Raw genomic sequence first — 15,346 nt, 5'->3', positions numbered from 1 at the left:
TACTGTAAAACCCATTCAATTCCTGTGGGCTTCGGATAATTTGCTGCAGGAAAATTGCTACCATGGCTTTGTAAAAGGGTCCCTCAGGTTTTTGTATGGGGGTAAATTGGAAAGAATCACTGTGGAAGACGTTCGGTAAAGGAACCAAGTTAGAAATAAAAAGTGAGTATAATTGAGCAATTCCATCTATATTGATAATGTCTTAATTATGGTTTTTTCTAGATTTATTTACTTTTAGCTTTCAAGCTTTCTTTATAGTTCAGTGACTAGAAAATACTAGAATGTGAAAAGGAGAAGTACAGCAAAAACAAAATATAGGCATATCACATATGTAACAGAAAGGGTGTTTGTTCCACCTCAAACAGGAAACATAAAAAATATTCATAATTCTAAAATTTAAGAAATAGTAATGATAATATACTACATCATACTCTAATTATAAAGAGGTATGAACAACTCTAAAATGTCCATGAAATATCTTAGAGTTAGAGCTGAAAAGTTAAAAAAAATTCTGACTGCAACCTTGAGTTTGAGAGTACAGTATTTATTAACAAGGAATCCTAATTATTACCCTAGATGTTTCTACCTAGTTTACTATGTAATAATGAGTATATCTGATAAGTTTAATCATTTCACCTGTTCATGATAAGCATAACTTCATATTCAATCTACACTCTAATTGACAAGTATCACAATTAGCAAGCTCAAATTAAATCTTAATTTAGTGGTAAGTAATAAATTACTGGGTTCAGTGCTGAATGCAGCCTGCAGACTAGGTTTTTGTACACGGGCAATTAGGAAGTATTTGCTGTGGTACTCTTTCGGGAAAGGAACCAAGGTAGAGCTGAAACGTAAGTAAATATCTTTCTCCAATTTATGTTTCCTTATGTTTTCAGAGTTCATAATCTGTTTTCCCCAGTTTCAAGGGGTTATATACAATATTCTAGCAAGTCAGTAGTAGTTCTGTGCTCAGGCTTAACTGATGGGTTTCAGTGTATTTTAACAATGAGATGATAAGGACTCAGTTTTGAAATTTTTTACCTTTACCAAAATCTATGAGAACTACAAAGCCACAGTAGTGATGCTCCCACGGCATATACTGTAAAACCCATTCAATTCCTGTGGGCTTCGGATAATTTGCTGCAGGAAAATTGCTACCATGGCTTTGTAAAAGGGTCCCTCAGGTTTTTGTATGGGGGTAAATTGGAAAGAATCACTGTGGAAGACGTTCGGTAAAGGAACCAAGTTAGAAATGAAAAGTGAGTATAATTGAACAATTCCATCTATATTGATAATGTCTTAATTATGGTTTTTTTCTAGATTTATTTACTTTTAGCTTTCAAGCTTTCTTTATAGTTCAGTGACTAGTTCAGTGACTAGAAAATACTAGAATGTGAAAAGGAGAAGTACAGCAAAAACAAAATATAGACATACCACATATGTAACAGAAAGGGTGTTTGTTCCATCTCAAACCAGGAAACATTATAAAAAATATTCATGATTCTAAAATTTAAGAAATAGTAATGATAATATACTACATCATACTCTAATTATAAAGAGGTATGAACAACTCTAAAATGTCCATGAAATATCTTAGAGTTAGAGCTGAAAAGTTAAAAAAAATCTGACTGCAACCTGAGTACAGTATTTATTAACAAGGAATCCTAATTATTACACTAGATGTTTCTATCTAGTTTACTATGTAATAATGAGTATATCTGATAAGTTTAATCATTTCACCTGTTCATGATAAGCAGAACTTCATATTCAATCTACACTCTAATTGACAAGTATCACTATTAGCAAGCTCAAATTAAACCTTAATTTAATGGTAAGTAATAAATTCCTGGGTTCAGTGCTGAATGCAGCCTGCAGACTAGGTTTTTGTACACGGGCAATTAGGAAGTATTTGCTGTAGTACTCTTTCGGGAAAGGAACCAAGGTAGAGCTGAAACGTAAGTAAATATCTTTCTCCAATTTATGTTTCCTTATGTTTTCAGAATTTTTAATATGTTTTGTCCATTTTAAAAGGGTAATACACAATATGCTAGTCTCAGTATTAAAGTATGACTAACCCTAATGTGCAGCTCTCTTAGAACTAGAGAAGAAAAGTTAAGAAATTCTTATTGCAGCCTTGTGTTTAAGAGTACAGTATTTATTAACAAGGAATCCTATGTTTCTATCTAGTTTAGTATGGGCTCCTTTTACAAAGGCGCGCTAGGGCCTTAAGGCGCGGAATAGAGTGCACTAAAATGCCACTTGCGCTAGCCGCTACCGCCGCCATTTGAGCAGGTGGTAGATTTTTGGCTAGCACGCGCTATAGCGTGCACTAATCCGATGCGTGTGATAAAACCTGTAGCGCACCTTCGTAAAAGGAGCCCTATGTAATAATGAGTATATCTGATAAGTTTAATCATTTCACCTGTTCATGATAAGTAGAACTTCATATTCAGTCTACACTCTAATTGACAAGTATCACTATTAGCAAGCTCAAATTAAACCTTAATTTAGTGGTAAGTAATAAATTCCTGGGTTTAGCGCTAAATAAAGAATGCAGACTAGGTTTAGGAAATAGCATAACATAACATAATATAACTTTATTCTTTTATACCGCCATAATCAAACAATATCTAGGCGGTTTACACAGAAGAAGGCTAGGCAATCAGCGAAGTACAGATAATTAAAATACAACAAGTTTCTTAAATATGTTCAATGTGAAATTTTGTTAACGGTAATATCCACATGTAGGAAATGAATTTATCAAACAACGCTGACTTAATTACTTTTCGAAATGCACCATAAGACAGCATAACTCCACCAATACAATTACCCCACCAAGACTGCTGCTTACTTGCTTGAAATGCAAAAGCCCTATCCAAAAAAGTCTTGTATCTGCAGCCAGTAATTTTTGGATAAGCAAATAGATTGGAATTCCTAGTTATCCTCGTTGGGTTGTATAACACAAAATGAGATAAAAGGTAAGTTGGGGCAAGTCCCCAAACCAGCTTATAACAGATGCAGGAAAATTTGGATAATACTCGTGCCTCCACCGGGAGCCAATGCAGCAGTCGGTAGTATGTACTAATATGTTCATTTTTCTTCAACCCAAATATCAATCGGACAGCCGTATTCTGTACTATTCTCAATTTTCTCAGGATTTTCTTTGGAGCTCCCAAATAAACAATATTGCAGTAATCCAGTATGGATAAGACTAGTGCTTGCATTAATAGTGTATAGGATAGAGGATCAAAGTATTTTTTAATGGTCTATAATTTCCATAGTGCAAATAAGCACTTCTTTACCACTAAATTCATATGTTCTGCCATAGTTAGATGTGAATCTAGTATGACTCCCAATATTTTTATAGATTTTGAGATTGGGTAGTCATGACCATTTAAACAAAGCGATGGTCTGGTTATTTTGTCTTTTGGGCTGGCCAGAAAAAATTTAGGGGTCCTTTTATCAAGGCGCGGTAGGGGTTTAACGCGCGGAATACTGCGTGTTAAACCGCCTGCCGTGCTAGTCGCTAACGCCTCTTTTGACCAGGTGTTAGTTTTTTTGCTTGCCGCGGGGATTAGCGCGTAATGAAATGTCCAATGCGCTAACCCCGCTAGCGCGGCTTGATAAAAGGAGCCCTAAATGTGATTATAAATGAGTAATTCTATTCATATTGATAATATCTTAATTACAACCCCCTTTTACAAAACCACGCGAGTGGTTTTTCGTGCCGGCCAACACACTGAATGCTCTGCACTGCTCTGATGGTCTTAGGAACTCTATGAGCATTGGCGCGGGGCAGAGCATTCAGCGTGCCAGCTGGCGCTTAAAAACACTTGCGCTTTTTTTGTAGTGTTATTCGATTGTAGCTTTGAAGCTCTCTTTGTAGTTCAGTTACTGGAAAATGCTAGAGTGTGAACAAGAGAAATGCAGCAAAAACAAATTATAGGCTTATCATATATGTAATTCCTATGCACCCTGATGTTCTGAGTTCGATCCCAACCTTCTCCTTGTGACTCTGGGCAAGTCATTTCACACTCCATTGCCCCAGGTACCACTGTTAATTTGTGAGCCTACTGGGACAGATAGGAAAATATTTAAGAGTACATGATCACTATTCAGTGACTTGTAAACTGCTTTGGGTGAATCTTTTCAAGAAAAAATGGTTAATACATCTAAAATAATAAATAAAAGGATGAAAACATCCACTTCCAATTCATAAATGGTAACACACCACAACACGCGGTGGTGAGGCACTGCCCAAACCCATTATGATGAAGAACCTTTTTCAAAAGGTTTCTCTTTCTCCCTTTCTGAAAACGGTCCTTCATCATATCACATACAGTATATAGCAGAAAGGGTGTTCCATCTCAAACCAGGAAACATTATTTAAAAAAAATTCATGACTCTAAACCTTACGAAAAGATATTTTTCCACATGTTCTGTATCTGAAAAATCTTATGATATCCAAAGATATCTTAGATTTAGATGTGAAAAGAAACTTTAATTTAGTAGAATTCATGGCAAACATCTGTGGCAGAATATTTCTTAGAAAGGAATCCTGGCTATTACACCAGATAGATCTGCCTAGTTCACAATGTAAAATAATGAGTATATTTGATGCATGTAATACTTCCACCAATGATAACCAGAACTTTTTCCCCCGGTCACAGCGGTAAAAGCTCTGATGCTCATAGAATTCCTATGAGCGTCGGAACTGTTACCACTGTGGCCAGTACTAAAAACCACATTATAAAAAAAGGTGTGGGGGGGGGGGGTTATGTTCAGGGTATATCTTAATAGACAAATGAACTGCTTTGCAATGGTAGAATATACAGTGGTACCTCGGAATCCGAACGCCCCAGAACTCGAACGCTTTGGAATCCAAACTTTTTTTTGTAATAACTTTTGCCCCAGAATCCAAACTCTGCTTTGGAATCCGAATGCCTGCACATTGTATGTGTGTGTTTCTGCCCCTAAAATCCAGTGTATTTACTATTAAAATTTGAGTCTGTGGGAGCCAGGAACTAATTAATACAGTTTCCATTATTTTCAATGGGAAAAATTGTCTTAGAACTCGAACTTTTTGGAACTCGAACGAGGTTCTGGAACGGATTAAGTTTGGATTCCAAGGCATCACTGTAGTTCATTCTGGCTGATTTCTGAGGGAAAAAAAGAATGCTTGCTTAGTTTCTTTGCTGCCTTCTGAAGGATCCTGAAGGGGCTATACGAAGACCAATAAACAATATGATGGGACATACATCCTAGATTACAAATAGGCATTTAATTTTGAGCCTAAGTCTTCCTTCCGCCATTGCAAGGCAGTGTGGCTTTTAATAAGTTCAAATTAAACCTTAATTAATTGGTAAGTCACAATTTGCTGGTTTCAGTGCTGAATAGAGCCTCCAGACCAGTTTTTTGTACAGGGGGGCTGTGGATGGGGGGTAGGTAGGAAGTAAATGTTGTGGTTTGCTTCCAGGAAACAAAACCAATGTAGAGATAAATGTAAATAGCTTTCTCCAACTTATGTTTCCTCATGTTTTTAAAGTTTGCAATCTGTTTTCCCCAGTTTCAAGGAATAATATACCATATGCTAGTGTTTCAGTAGTCTATGCTCAGGCTTAACTGATGGGTTTCAATGTATTTTAACAGAGGGATGATAAAGACTCTTTTGAAATGTTTTGCCTTTGAGGAGAAATACACATGAAAATAAAGCCTTAGGTTTTTTTATGGGGATGGGCGGGGGTAAATGGGAAATAATCATTGTGATGGACATTCTGTGAAAGTCATTTCATTCATATTGATATAGTTAGTCTAGAAATACATGTGAAAATAAAACTTTAGATTTTTGCATGGTAGTAAATGAGAAATCACTGTAGTGAATGTTAGGTCACGGAACCAAGATAGAAATCAAATGTGGGAATAATTCAGTCATTTCATGCACAATGTTAATGTTTTATTTATTTATTTGAATTTTGTTTATCATGGAACACATATCCATTACGAGGGGCTGCTGAAAAGTTTTCAGCCTAACCAATAAATTTGGAGCAATCGCCATCAAGGGCAATAAATTTGGCAATAAATCTCCATCAAGGGCAATAAATTTGGCAATAAATCTCCATCAAGGGCAATAAATTTGGGGCAATCTCCATCCACCTTTTCCATTCTGTTGGAAAATACAGAACATAAAGCCCATAGAGATTTAAAGGGCTTTGGGGCTGTTGCCGCGTGGCTTTGTAAAACAGGCCCTAAAGTATTTAGCTCTTGATGTAGACTGCCCCAAATTTGTTGGTTGGGCTGAGAACTTTTCAGCGTCCCCTTGTAATGCCCAGTTAGAAAAGAATTACAGTATATGGCCTTTAGAAAAACTGTAAAGTTGTGGCTCTTTAACCTAATCGATATTGATCCCTCATGACTGAAGACTTGTGAAACTTTTTTTCATGATTGTTTGTGTAAGCTTTCTCTGGCTTTCATTCTTTTACTGCTGATTTTCTGAGGATTCTTTGATATGCTTGTCTGATTTTATTTGCTTTATAGAATTATGTATGTGACATTATGTAAACTGTTTAGAAATTTTTTAAATAAATAAATAATTTGGAACTTAATTCTGTTACAGGACAGGGCATAAAATATTTAAGTATCATGATACAAAAACCATTGGAAGATACAATGGGCTCCTTTTACGAAGCCGCGATAGCAGCTATAGCGCGCGTGACTTTTAATCATGCGCTAACCCCCACGCTAGCTGATAAACTACCGCCTGCTCAAGAGGAGGCAGTAGCGGCTAGCACGGCCGGCAGTTTAGCGTGCACTATTACGCACGTTAAACCGCTAATGCGCCTTCGTAAAAGGAGCCCAATGACAGTAAATGAAAAATCTTTATTGCTGATGGGGGAAAGTCCAACCTATTAAAATTATGATTTTGCTTGTAGTTTGCTACCAAATTAATATGTTGCCGGTTTATTTTTAAGGGTCCTTTTATAAAAATTGAATGGAATTATCACTAAATTTATTTGGCTGGGTAAAACTGCTGGAATAGCTTTAGTATCTTTGCAAAAACCAATTGTGGCAGGTGGGGTAAATTTCCCAAATTTTTATAGATATCATCAAGCATTTATTCTATGTCAGGGTATGTATTGGATCCTTCCTGAATTCTTGGAGCACCTTCTGGATTGGCTGATTTTAGAATGGCAACTTATGTCCCTACTACGGTTAATTGACCAAACAGCACAATAGTTCAAGTTAAATTTTCTGTGAGAGTAAAGCCCAAACTTCAGATTGGAAGGGTGCATATTCTCTTACCCCTCCTAACTCTCTTCACAGTAAATAGTACAATGTTTATAGATCCTCAGAAGTACCACCTAGCACTCATACAAAGTCATTGTGTCAGGCTTTATGTACTACTTCCTCACCGGATCATCCATACTTTGCTATTAAATTTGTAAATACTTTTTTCCACCTTAGTGTATAAATAGTTTAAATGCTTAGCTTAAAACTTGTGGTCATGCTTTCAGAGATTTATACCGCCAACATGTTTCACCCAAAGGGGTTTTATCAAGGCACCATATCCCTTTCTAAAGCTTAATGCCGCTGTACCCGACCACTGATGATGTATTATCAAATGGAAAACTGCTTGATTTTTCACAACTGCAATAATCATTTGGTATTACAAAATCTCAAGCATATAAATGGTTGCAGTTGAAGCAGGCCATTCAGAAAGGGTTCCCTGATTGGCAAAATTTAAATAATCAATATAGCTTACCGGGCCTATGTTTCCAGACAGATTTCCTAGGGCATCAGGCTGCCAAGTGGTATAAATTAATATCAGAATATTTGAATAAGAAACCAAAAACGAGCCTAAGGGATATTTGGAGCATTGAGGTAAAAAGCAAGATATTTATGCTACTCACAGCCTCTTTTACAAAGCCGCACTAATGGCCCCGAAGCCCATAGAGATTTAAAGGGCTGTTGCTGTGTGGCATCCGCTAACAAGGCTTTGTAAAAGAGGCCGTCAATGGCCACAGATTTGGTCTTGGAGGACGAGATGTACAGCGTCAGCATCTTTGAGACTGTTTTTTTCTGTTATATAGGATTTTTTGGACCCCTGTTCGTTTGCAAAAATTAGATAGTTCAAAGTCTAATAGATGCTGGCATTGTCATCTTGATATAGGGACACTAGATCACCTGTTGTACTATTTCCCCTTAATACTTGCCTTCTGGAAGTCGATATGGGTTACAATTAATAGGATACTAGATACTTCCATTCCAATGTCATATGATATTGTACTATTCGGAACTGTATTACAACCCAAGGCTCCAATTTCTGCAGCTAAGAATAGACTACTTCTTGTTATAACTGGGATTGCTGTACAGATGATCACAAAAAACTGGAAGAATTGCGATAGACTGAATCATACCTTCTGGTGGGAATCCCTGTGCTTATTCTATCAATATGAATGTATGAATTCGGAACTAACTGGTCATTGTAAAAACTTTAAGGAGATTTGGGGCCCATTAGCAAATCCACCAATCAATAGAATAAGCCTTCCATTTTTAATAGAGTTTTATACACATCCGGGATGGGTGGGAGGGTGGGAAAGATATTTCTATTACTATTTGGTAGTTATAAGTGCTGTTTTATTGTACCAATTGTTGTATTTTTTATATGCACTTTGTGTATGTTTTAAAATGAATAAAGATTTACAATTTTTAAAAAAAATTCTGTTACAGGACAGATGCAAATATGCCCCTTTACACTACTGGCTGCTTTTGAATATATTTTTATCTTTTGATTGTGTGGCTAAATGTAGACGTGTTCTTTAGACTCAGGGATTTTGTATGCATATATTTTGTAATGTTAGATGCATAGCTTTTTTTATTTTTTTTTTTTAGGTGGTTTTAATGTATTTATTATTATAAGTGTTTGATCCTAATTTGTTTACAATGACAAATAGTTTGTACATAGATAAAATCTTTTAATCAGTGATCTTTATTTCATAGTTTTGCTAAAATAGTCTCTAGCTGACTTGGAAAATAGGAGAAGATGGAGGCAGGAGGTGTGAAGTTAGTCAAAATACTCCACTACAAAGCTAAACATTAGATATGCAGTGAGGTCTGTGAAAATTGACTGCTGTACACCAATTTGCAGCAAAGAAATGAGGGGAACAAAAATTGTTTCGACATTGTGACATTGTGCTTTATTATGTTATTTTTGCAGGAACAGAAGATGCAGCACCTACTGTACACATATTCCCACCTTCAAAGCAGCAACTGGATGAGGGCTCAGCATCTATAGTTTGTTTAATGTCTAACTTCTCTCCAAGTGGCTTAGATGTGGAGTGGAAGAAAGATGGAATTCCCATCAGTGATGGTGTGGACACAAGTGAGTCGATATCGGACGGCAGCAACCTCACATACAGGAAGAGCAGTGTCCTAACTCTCCCTAAAGACAAATGGATGAAGCATGAAAACTACAGTTGTGAGATTAAGCACAAAGCCCTGTCATCACCTATTGCAAAGAGCATAAAGAGATCAGAATGCTCCGCATAGTTCTCTCAGGGAACAAGGAGCCACTCATTCCTTTCTTAGCCTTTATTCTGCCTTTTTAAAATGTTAAACACTGTATAATTCTTATTATCAGCAGACAGAGTTAAGATCTTTGCTCTGCTCTGTCAGTCGCTGAATGTATTGAATAGAAACTGCAATAGCCTTTAAAGTCTGTTTTCCTGCTTTTATCATGTAAAGTATGAAGAGTGATACATGAATAAAAATATGGATTCTGCTCCACTTTTTTTTAAATTATTTTAAACCGGTTATTATACAGGTTATTTTAAACAGGTTATATGTTCTTATTATATTTACTTACCACCATGGAAGGCATACCTAACTCTATACATCTTATGGGTGGAATGTCAGGTTACAAACCCCCTTATGTAGGGCTAGATTTACTAACATAACATATGTGTTTTTACAAAAGGTGCCATTTTTTTGTGATGGGTCTTATTTATTAATAGAGGATGTTAACTATGTCAGCACATGCTAACATGAGAACACATTTTAGTAATAATAATAATTTTATTTTTTATATACCTCCTAACCAGGAATGGTTCTAGGCGGTTCACTACAAATAAAAACTGATCATACAGCGAAAAATACAATTTAAAATGGAAAGACAGAATACAATTAGGATGCAAATTTATCAAATAATTGGGTCTTCAATAATTTTCTAAAATCAAGATAGGAGGAAGCTCCTAGCATAATTTTTCCAAGCCAACCATTCAATTTAGCAGCCTGAAAAGAGAGAGGTCTCCCAAGAAATCTTTTATAACACCATAATTTAACAGAAGGAAATGTAAACAAACAAACTCTATGAGCTCCTTTTATCAAGGCGCGGTAGCGGTTTAACGCGTGGAGTACCGCACGTTAAACCACCTGTCACGCTAGTACCTAACGCCTCCATTGACGAGGCATTAGGATTTTAGGCTGCCGCGCGGGTTAGCGTGTGATGAAATGTCCGACGTGCTAACCCCTATAGCGCACCTTGATAAAAGGAGCCCTAAGTGTGGACTTAGTTGAGTGGTTCAAAGGAAAATGGGAAAGAAGGTAGCCAGGTGATGGATTTATAACAAATACAAGCAAACTTAAAGAAAACTCTGGCCTCAAATCGGCAACCAATGAAGTTTCTGATAATATGGCTTACTAATATGCTCCTATTTGAATTAAATCTTGACACCTAATCAAATAAGAGTATATACAAAATTTTCCAAATGATAAAATAACCAATTCTGAAGATCCCAAAGAATAAATAAACAGAGAGTTTCCTGCTACAGCGCAGCTTACCGACAAAAGATCTGTGTTTGAAGGCAGACGCAGTTATCAGACAAAACTAAACTAAACTAAACTAAATCTTGGGTTTATATACCGCATCATCTCCACAGGTGGAGCTCGACACGGTTTACAAGGTTAGGGAAGCAACGGAACTCCAGTGGATTTATAGAAATAAGTAAGAGAGAGGTTAGGTGTGATAATAATAGGGAGGGGACGTACAACAATCTAACAAGCCAGTACAACAATCTAACAAGCCAGTTTGGCTTTTCTGTATGAAAATGGCACATCCAATGTCCAAGGATTTGATTTCCTGCAACTTCAAGAGGGGAGGGGGAGGGAATCCTTGCAAGAAACTTGCATGAGTACAATCGTCTGAAAAAAAGATGTCTGACATTTGCCTGAGAATGAAATTCAAAAGCAGACAGAGTCTCGTAGCCCTCCTTGCACAAGTTTGTATATACAGCAGTTGTCTCGCAAACTTTTTCAAGCCGGGGCACACTAAACCTAGCGTCCCCAGCTCAAGACACCTGGAAGTGCACTGGCGTGATGACATCACACGCATGGGTGATGTCAGCACGTCAATGTCAGCGCATGCGCAAAGGCCCTTCAAACAGGCCTTGTGCCGAGAGGAGACAAGGGCTGGCAGAGAGAAGGAGAGAAGAGCTGGAGAGAAGGGCCGACAGAGGAGTGCCGGTGTCAGACGATTGCTTACAGGACGTGCCTCTCTTCGCGAGAGGCACGTCCTGTAGACAGTCAGCTGGTGCTGGCATCTCTCCTCTTCCCCAGTGTACCGCGGCACACCTGAAATCTCAGGAGGCATAATGGTGTGCCGCGGCACATAGTTTGCAATACATTGATTTACAGTATACTGAAGAAAATAAAGCAGCAGATTTGACACAATATATGTAATAGGAATAGTAACATTTGTGTCCTCTGAAAGCCACTTAACAAACGATGCGCACTAAGGCCTGGATTCTATACACAGCACCTGGAAATAGGCGTGCCAAGCTAATCTAGGCACCTAACACCCCCTTTTTTTTTTTTTTTACAAAGCAGCATGGCTTGGTAAAAGGTGGGGAGGTTAAATTATTCAATTTAGCTTAATAGATGGCATTAATTAAAAAGCATCATTGAAAAACAAAAAACTAATTAGCTGGTAGGCGCCTAATTCAATAGGTGCCTACTACTTTGAGGTAGGCGTCAACTCCAAGCACCTATCAGAAAGTAGGCATAGTTAGAGACAGATGTAGTTTGACTTAGGCACCAGTAGGTGTCTAAACTGAGGCACACTTGTCTAGGCTAAGAAAAGCTTGGCATAAATGGGAGTGTGCTTATGGTTTCAATGCCTACTGGCTCCTAAGACTGCTTAGGCGTGATTCTGTAAATGGTGCCTAGTGCATGATTGACCATTGTGCTCAATGGCACCTAAAAGTTAGATGTTATTTATAGAATTGGGGCCTGAATATACGGCAACTGTTCAGTAAGCAGTCTTTCCAAATATGAACTTGACACTCCTATGGGACTAGGTACTAAGAAGCTTGTCCTACTGTTTCTAAAAGGCAGTTGTTTGTTCCCTTGGTATACCTGTTCATAACATGAGGAGATATGCTGAGAAACACCAAGGGCATGGGTCTCCAAAGTCCCTCCTTGAGGGCCGAATCCAGTCATAAGAACATAAGAATTGCCACTGCTGGGTCAGACCAATGGTCCATCGTGCCCAGCCCTCTGCTCACGCAGTGGCCCTCTGGTCAAAGACCAGCACCCCAACTAAGACTAGCCCTACTAGCGCACGTTATTTTTCAGCAGGAACTTGTCTAACTTTGTCTTGAATCCTTGGAGGGTGTTTTCCCCTATAACAGCCTCTGGAAGAGCATTCCAGCTTTCTACCACTCTCTGGGTGAAGAAGAACTTCCTTACGTTTGTACGGAATCTATCACCTTTCAACTTTAGAGAATGCCCTCTCTTTTTCCCTACCTTGGAGAGGGTGAATAACCTGTCCTTATCTACTAAGTCTATCCTCTTCAGTACCTTGAATGTTTCGATCATGTCCCTTCTCAATCTCCTTTGTTTGAGGGAGAAGAGGCCCAGTTTCTCTAATCTTTCGCTGTACGGCAGCTCCTCCAGCCCCTTAATCATCTTAGTCGCTTTTCTCTGGACCCTTTCGATTAGTACCGTGTCCTTCTTCATGTATGGTGACCAGTGCTGGATGCAGTACTCCAGGTGAGGGCGTATCATGGCCCGGTACAGCGGCATGATAACCTTCTCTGATCTGTTCGTGATCCCCTTCTTTATCATTCCTAGCATTCTGTTTGCCCTTTTTACTGCCACCGCACATTGTGTGGACGGCTTCATCGACTTGTCGATCAGAACTCCCAAGTCCCTTTCCTGGGAGGTCTCTCCAAGTACCGCCCCGGACATCCTGTATTCGTGCATGAGATTTTTGTTTCCGACATGCATCACTTTACACTTATCCACGTTGAACCTCATCTGCCATGTCGATGCCCATTCCTCGAGCCTGATTATGTCACATTGCAGATCTTCGCAATCCCCCTGCATCTTTACTACTCTGAATAACTTCGTATCGTCCGCAAATTTAATCACCTCGCTCATCATACCTATGTCCAGATCGTTTATAAAGATGTTAAAGAGCATGGGTCCAAGCACCGAGCCCTGCGGCACCCCACTGGTGACGCTCTTCCAGTCCGAGTATTGCCCATTTACCCCACTCTCTGTTTCCTAAGCTCCAGCCAATTTTTAATCCACATGATTATTTCACCCTCGATTCCATGGCTTGCAATTTTCCGAAGTAGTCGTTCATGTGGAACCTTGTCGAACGCCTTCTGAAAATCCAGATATACAATGTCGACCGGATCACCCTTGTCTATCTGTCTGTTTACTCCCTCAAAGAAGTGCAGCAAGTTCGTCAAACACGATCTGCCTTTGCTAAAACCATGCTGACTGGTCCTCATCAGCCCGTGTCTGTCAAGGTGATCAATGATGCTGTCCTTTATCAGTGACTCTACCATCTTTCCGGGTACCAAGGTCAGACTCACCGGTCTGTAGTTGCCCAGATCTCCCCTCGAACCTTTCTTGAAGATCGGTGTAACATTCGCCACCTTCCAGTCTTCTGGAATCTTTCCCGACTTAATCAATAAATTAATTTACTAAATGACTATAATATTTTATTTGTTATTATATAAATGGGACTAAAGATATACACTCTTAAACCCTACATTAATTAATAGATGAAGAGGCCAACATTCTCTAATCTATGTAGAAGATATGTGTAAATAAATTATGTGCAAAAAAGCAAATTTATATAGAAAAGGCTAAGGCAACACTTAGCTTATTATGTGGTAGAACCTGCTACCATCCATGTTGATATAGTTGAAAGACTCCCGACGCCTTTTGATTTCAGTCGGCGTTTCAACCCAACACGGGTCTTCTTTGGGGGAAAATTTGAAACCACCGTTGCCTTACTATATACAAAAAACATAAGTGAACAGGTTGATACATACAGAAATGTGCTGGAAACAACTAGTGAACAAAATACTTTAATAAACCCAAAAAGCCCTCTATGAGAAAAAAATTAATTTTTAGCTCCATTTACATAAAACAAATGTAGTTACTATTCACTAAGTTAATTAATCTGACTACTATGTATATGCACTTTATGCACTTTCATATATATTTTTATACACAACACACGTAGGTATATAAGTTTTTACTATTTATCAAATTCATTAAATTAAGCAATCACATACATTCATTAAAGAGGATTAAAATAAATGTAGTATAAGATTCTTAGTGGTAGGGGGTAGTGGGCATAAATGATTATAACAGTATATAAGACAGGAACTTGAAATGGTGTATATCATAGGAGGTTCCAAAGATTGAAATCTGTGTATTTTATGATATGTCCACCACAGTCTTCTTTGAATATCCAAACACTCAATTAGGATTATTCTCTTATTATATTTTGAACATTTAAAATATTTTTGTTTCAAATTTTCTATATCAGATGCTAAAGTGGCTTTTTGAATGATATTAGCTTTCATTTGATTTGATTTCCTTATATATTCCATAGATTATCTTCCCTTTCTTCTATTTTACTACCTGCCACTTTTGGCAGACTTTTCTATTACTGGAGAATGTGGGGAAATCAGCTTAGCAGGGTTTAAAAAAGGCTTGGATAATTTCCTAAAAGAGAAGTCCATAGGCCATTATTGAGACGGCTTGGGGAAATCCACTGCTTGTTCCTAGGATAAGCAGCATAAATTCCATTTTATTACTTGGGATCTAGCTTGGTACTTGAGTCCTGGGTTGGCCACTATTGGAAACAGGATACTGGGGTTGATGGACCTTTGGTCTGTCCCAATATGGCGAGTCTTATGTTCATATGTTTATTTTTTAATAAGGCCCTTTTGTTTCATGAGATACATATGGCAGAATGACTTACTGTGATAAGGTACACTTCAGTAAGAGTCTCTTAGTCTGTGTGCTGTGTAACAAAATCTCTCTG

At 38.0% G+C, this 15,346-nt stretch overlaps 1 gene segment (V, D, J or C); it reads left to right on the top strand.

The window, feature by feature from the left end:
- The window catches only part of LOC117363895, a 286,323-nt gene extending 276,540 nt beyond the window's left edge, over positions 1–9,783 (top strand). The window contains 1 exon segment of the V gene segment in view: positions 9,215–9,783. Within this exon segment, the coding sequence occupies positions 9,215–9,546 (332 nt within the window).
- Positions 9,784–15,346: the final 5,563 nt, after the last annotated feature.

This window comes from Geotrypetes seraphini, chromosome 1 (assembly GCF_902459505.1).
Source record: "Geotrypetes seraphini chromosome 1, aGeoSer1.1, whole genome shotgun sequence".
In the NCBI taxonomy this organism is placed as follows: Eukaryota; Metazoa; Chordata; class Amphibia; order Gymnophiona; family Dermophiidae; genus Geotrypetes; species Geotrypetes seraphini.
This window is presented reverse-complemented; position numbering and strand designations above follow the sequence as displayed.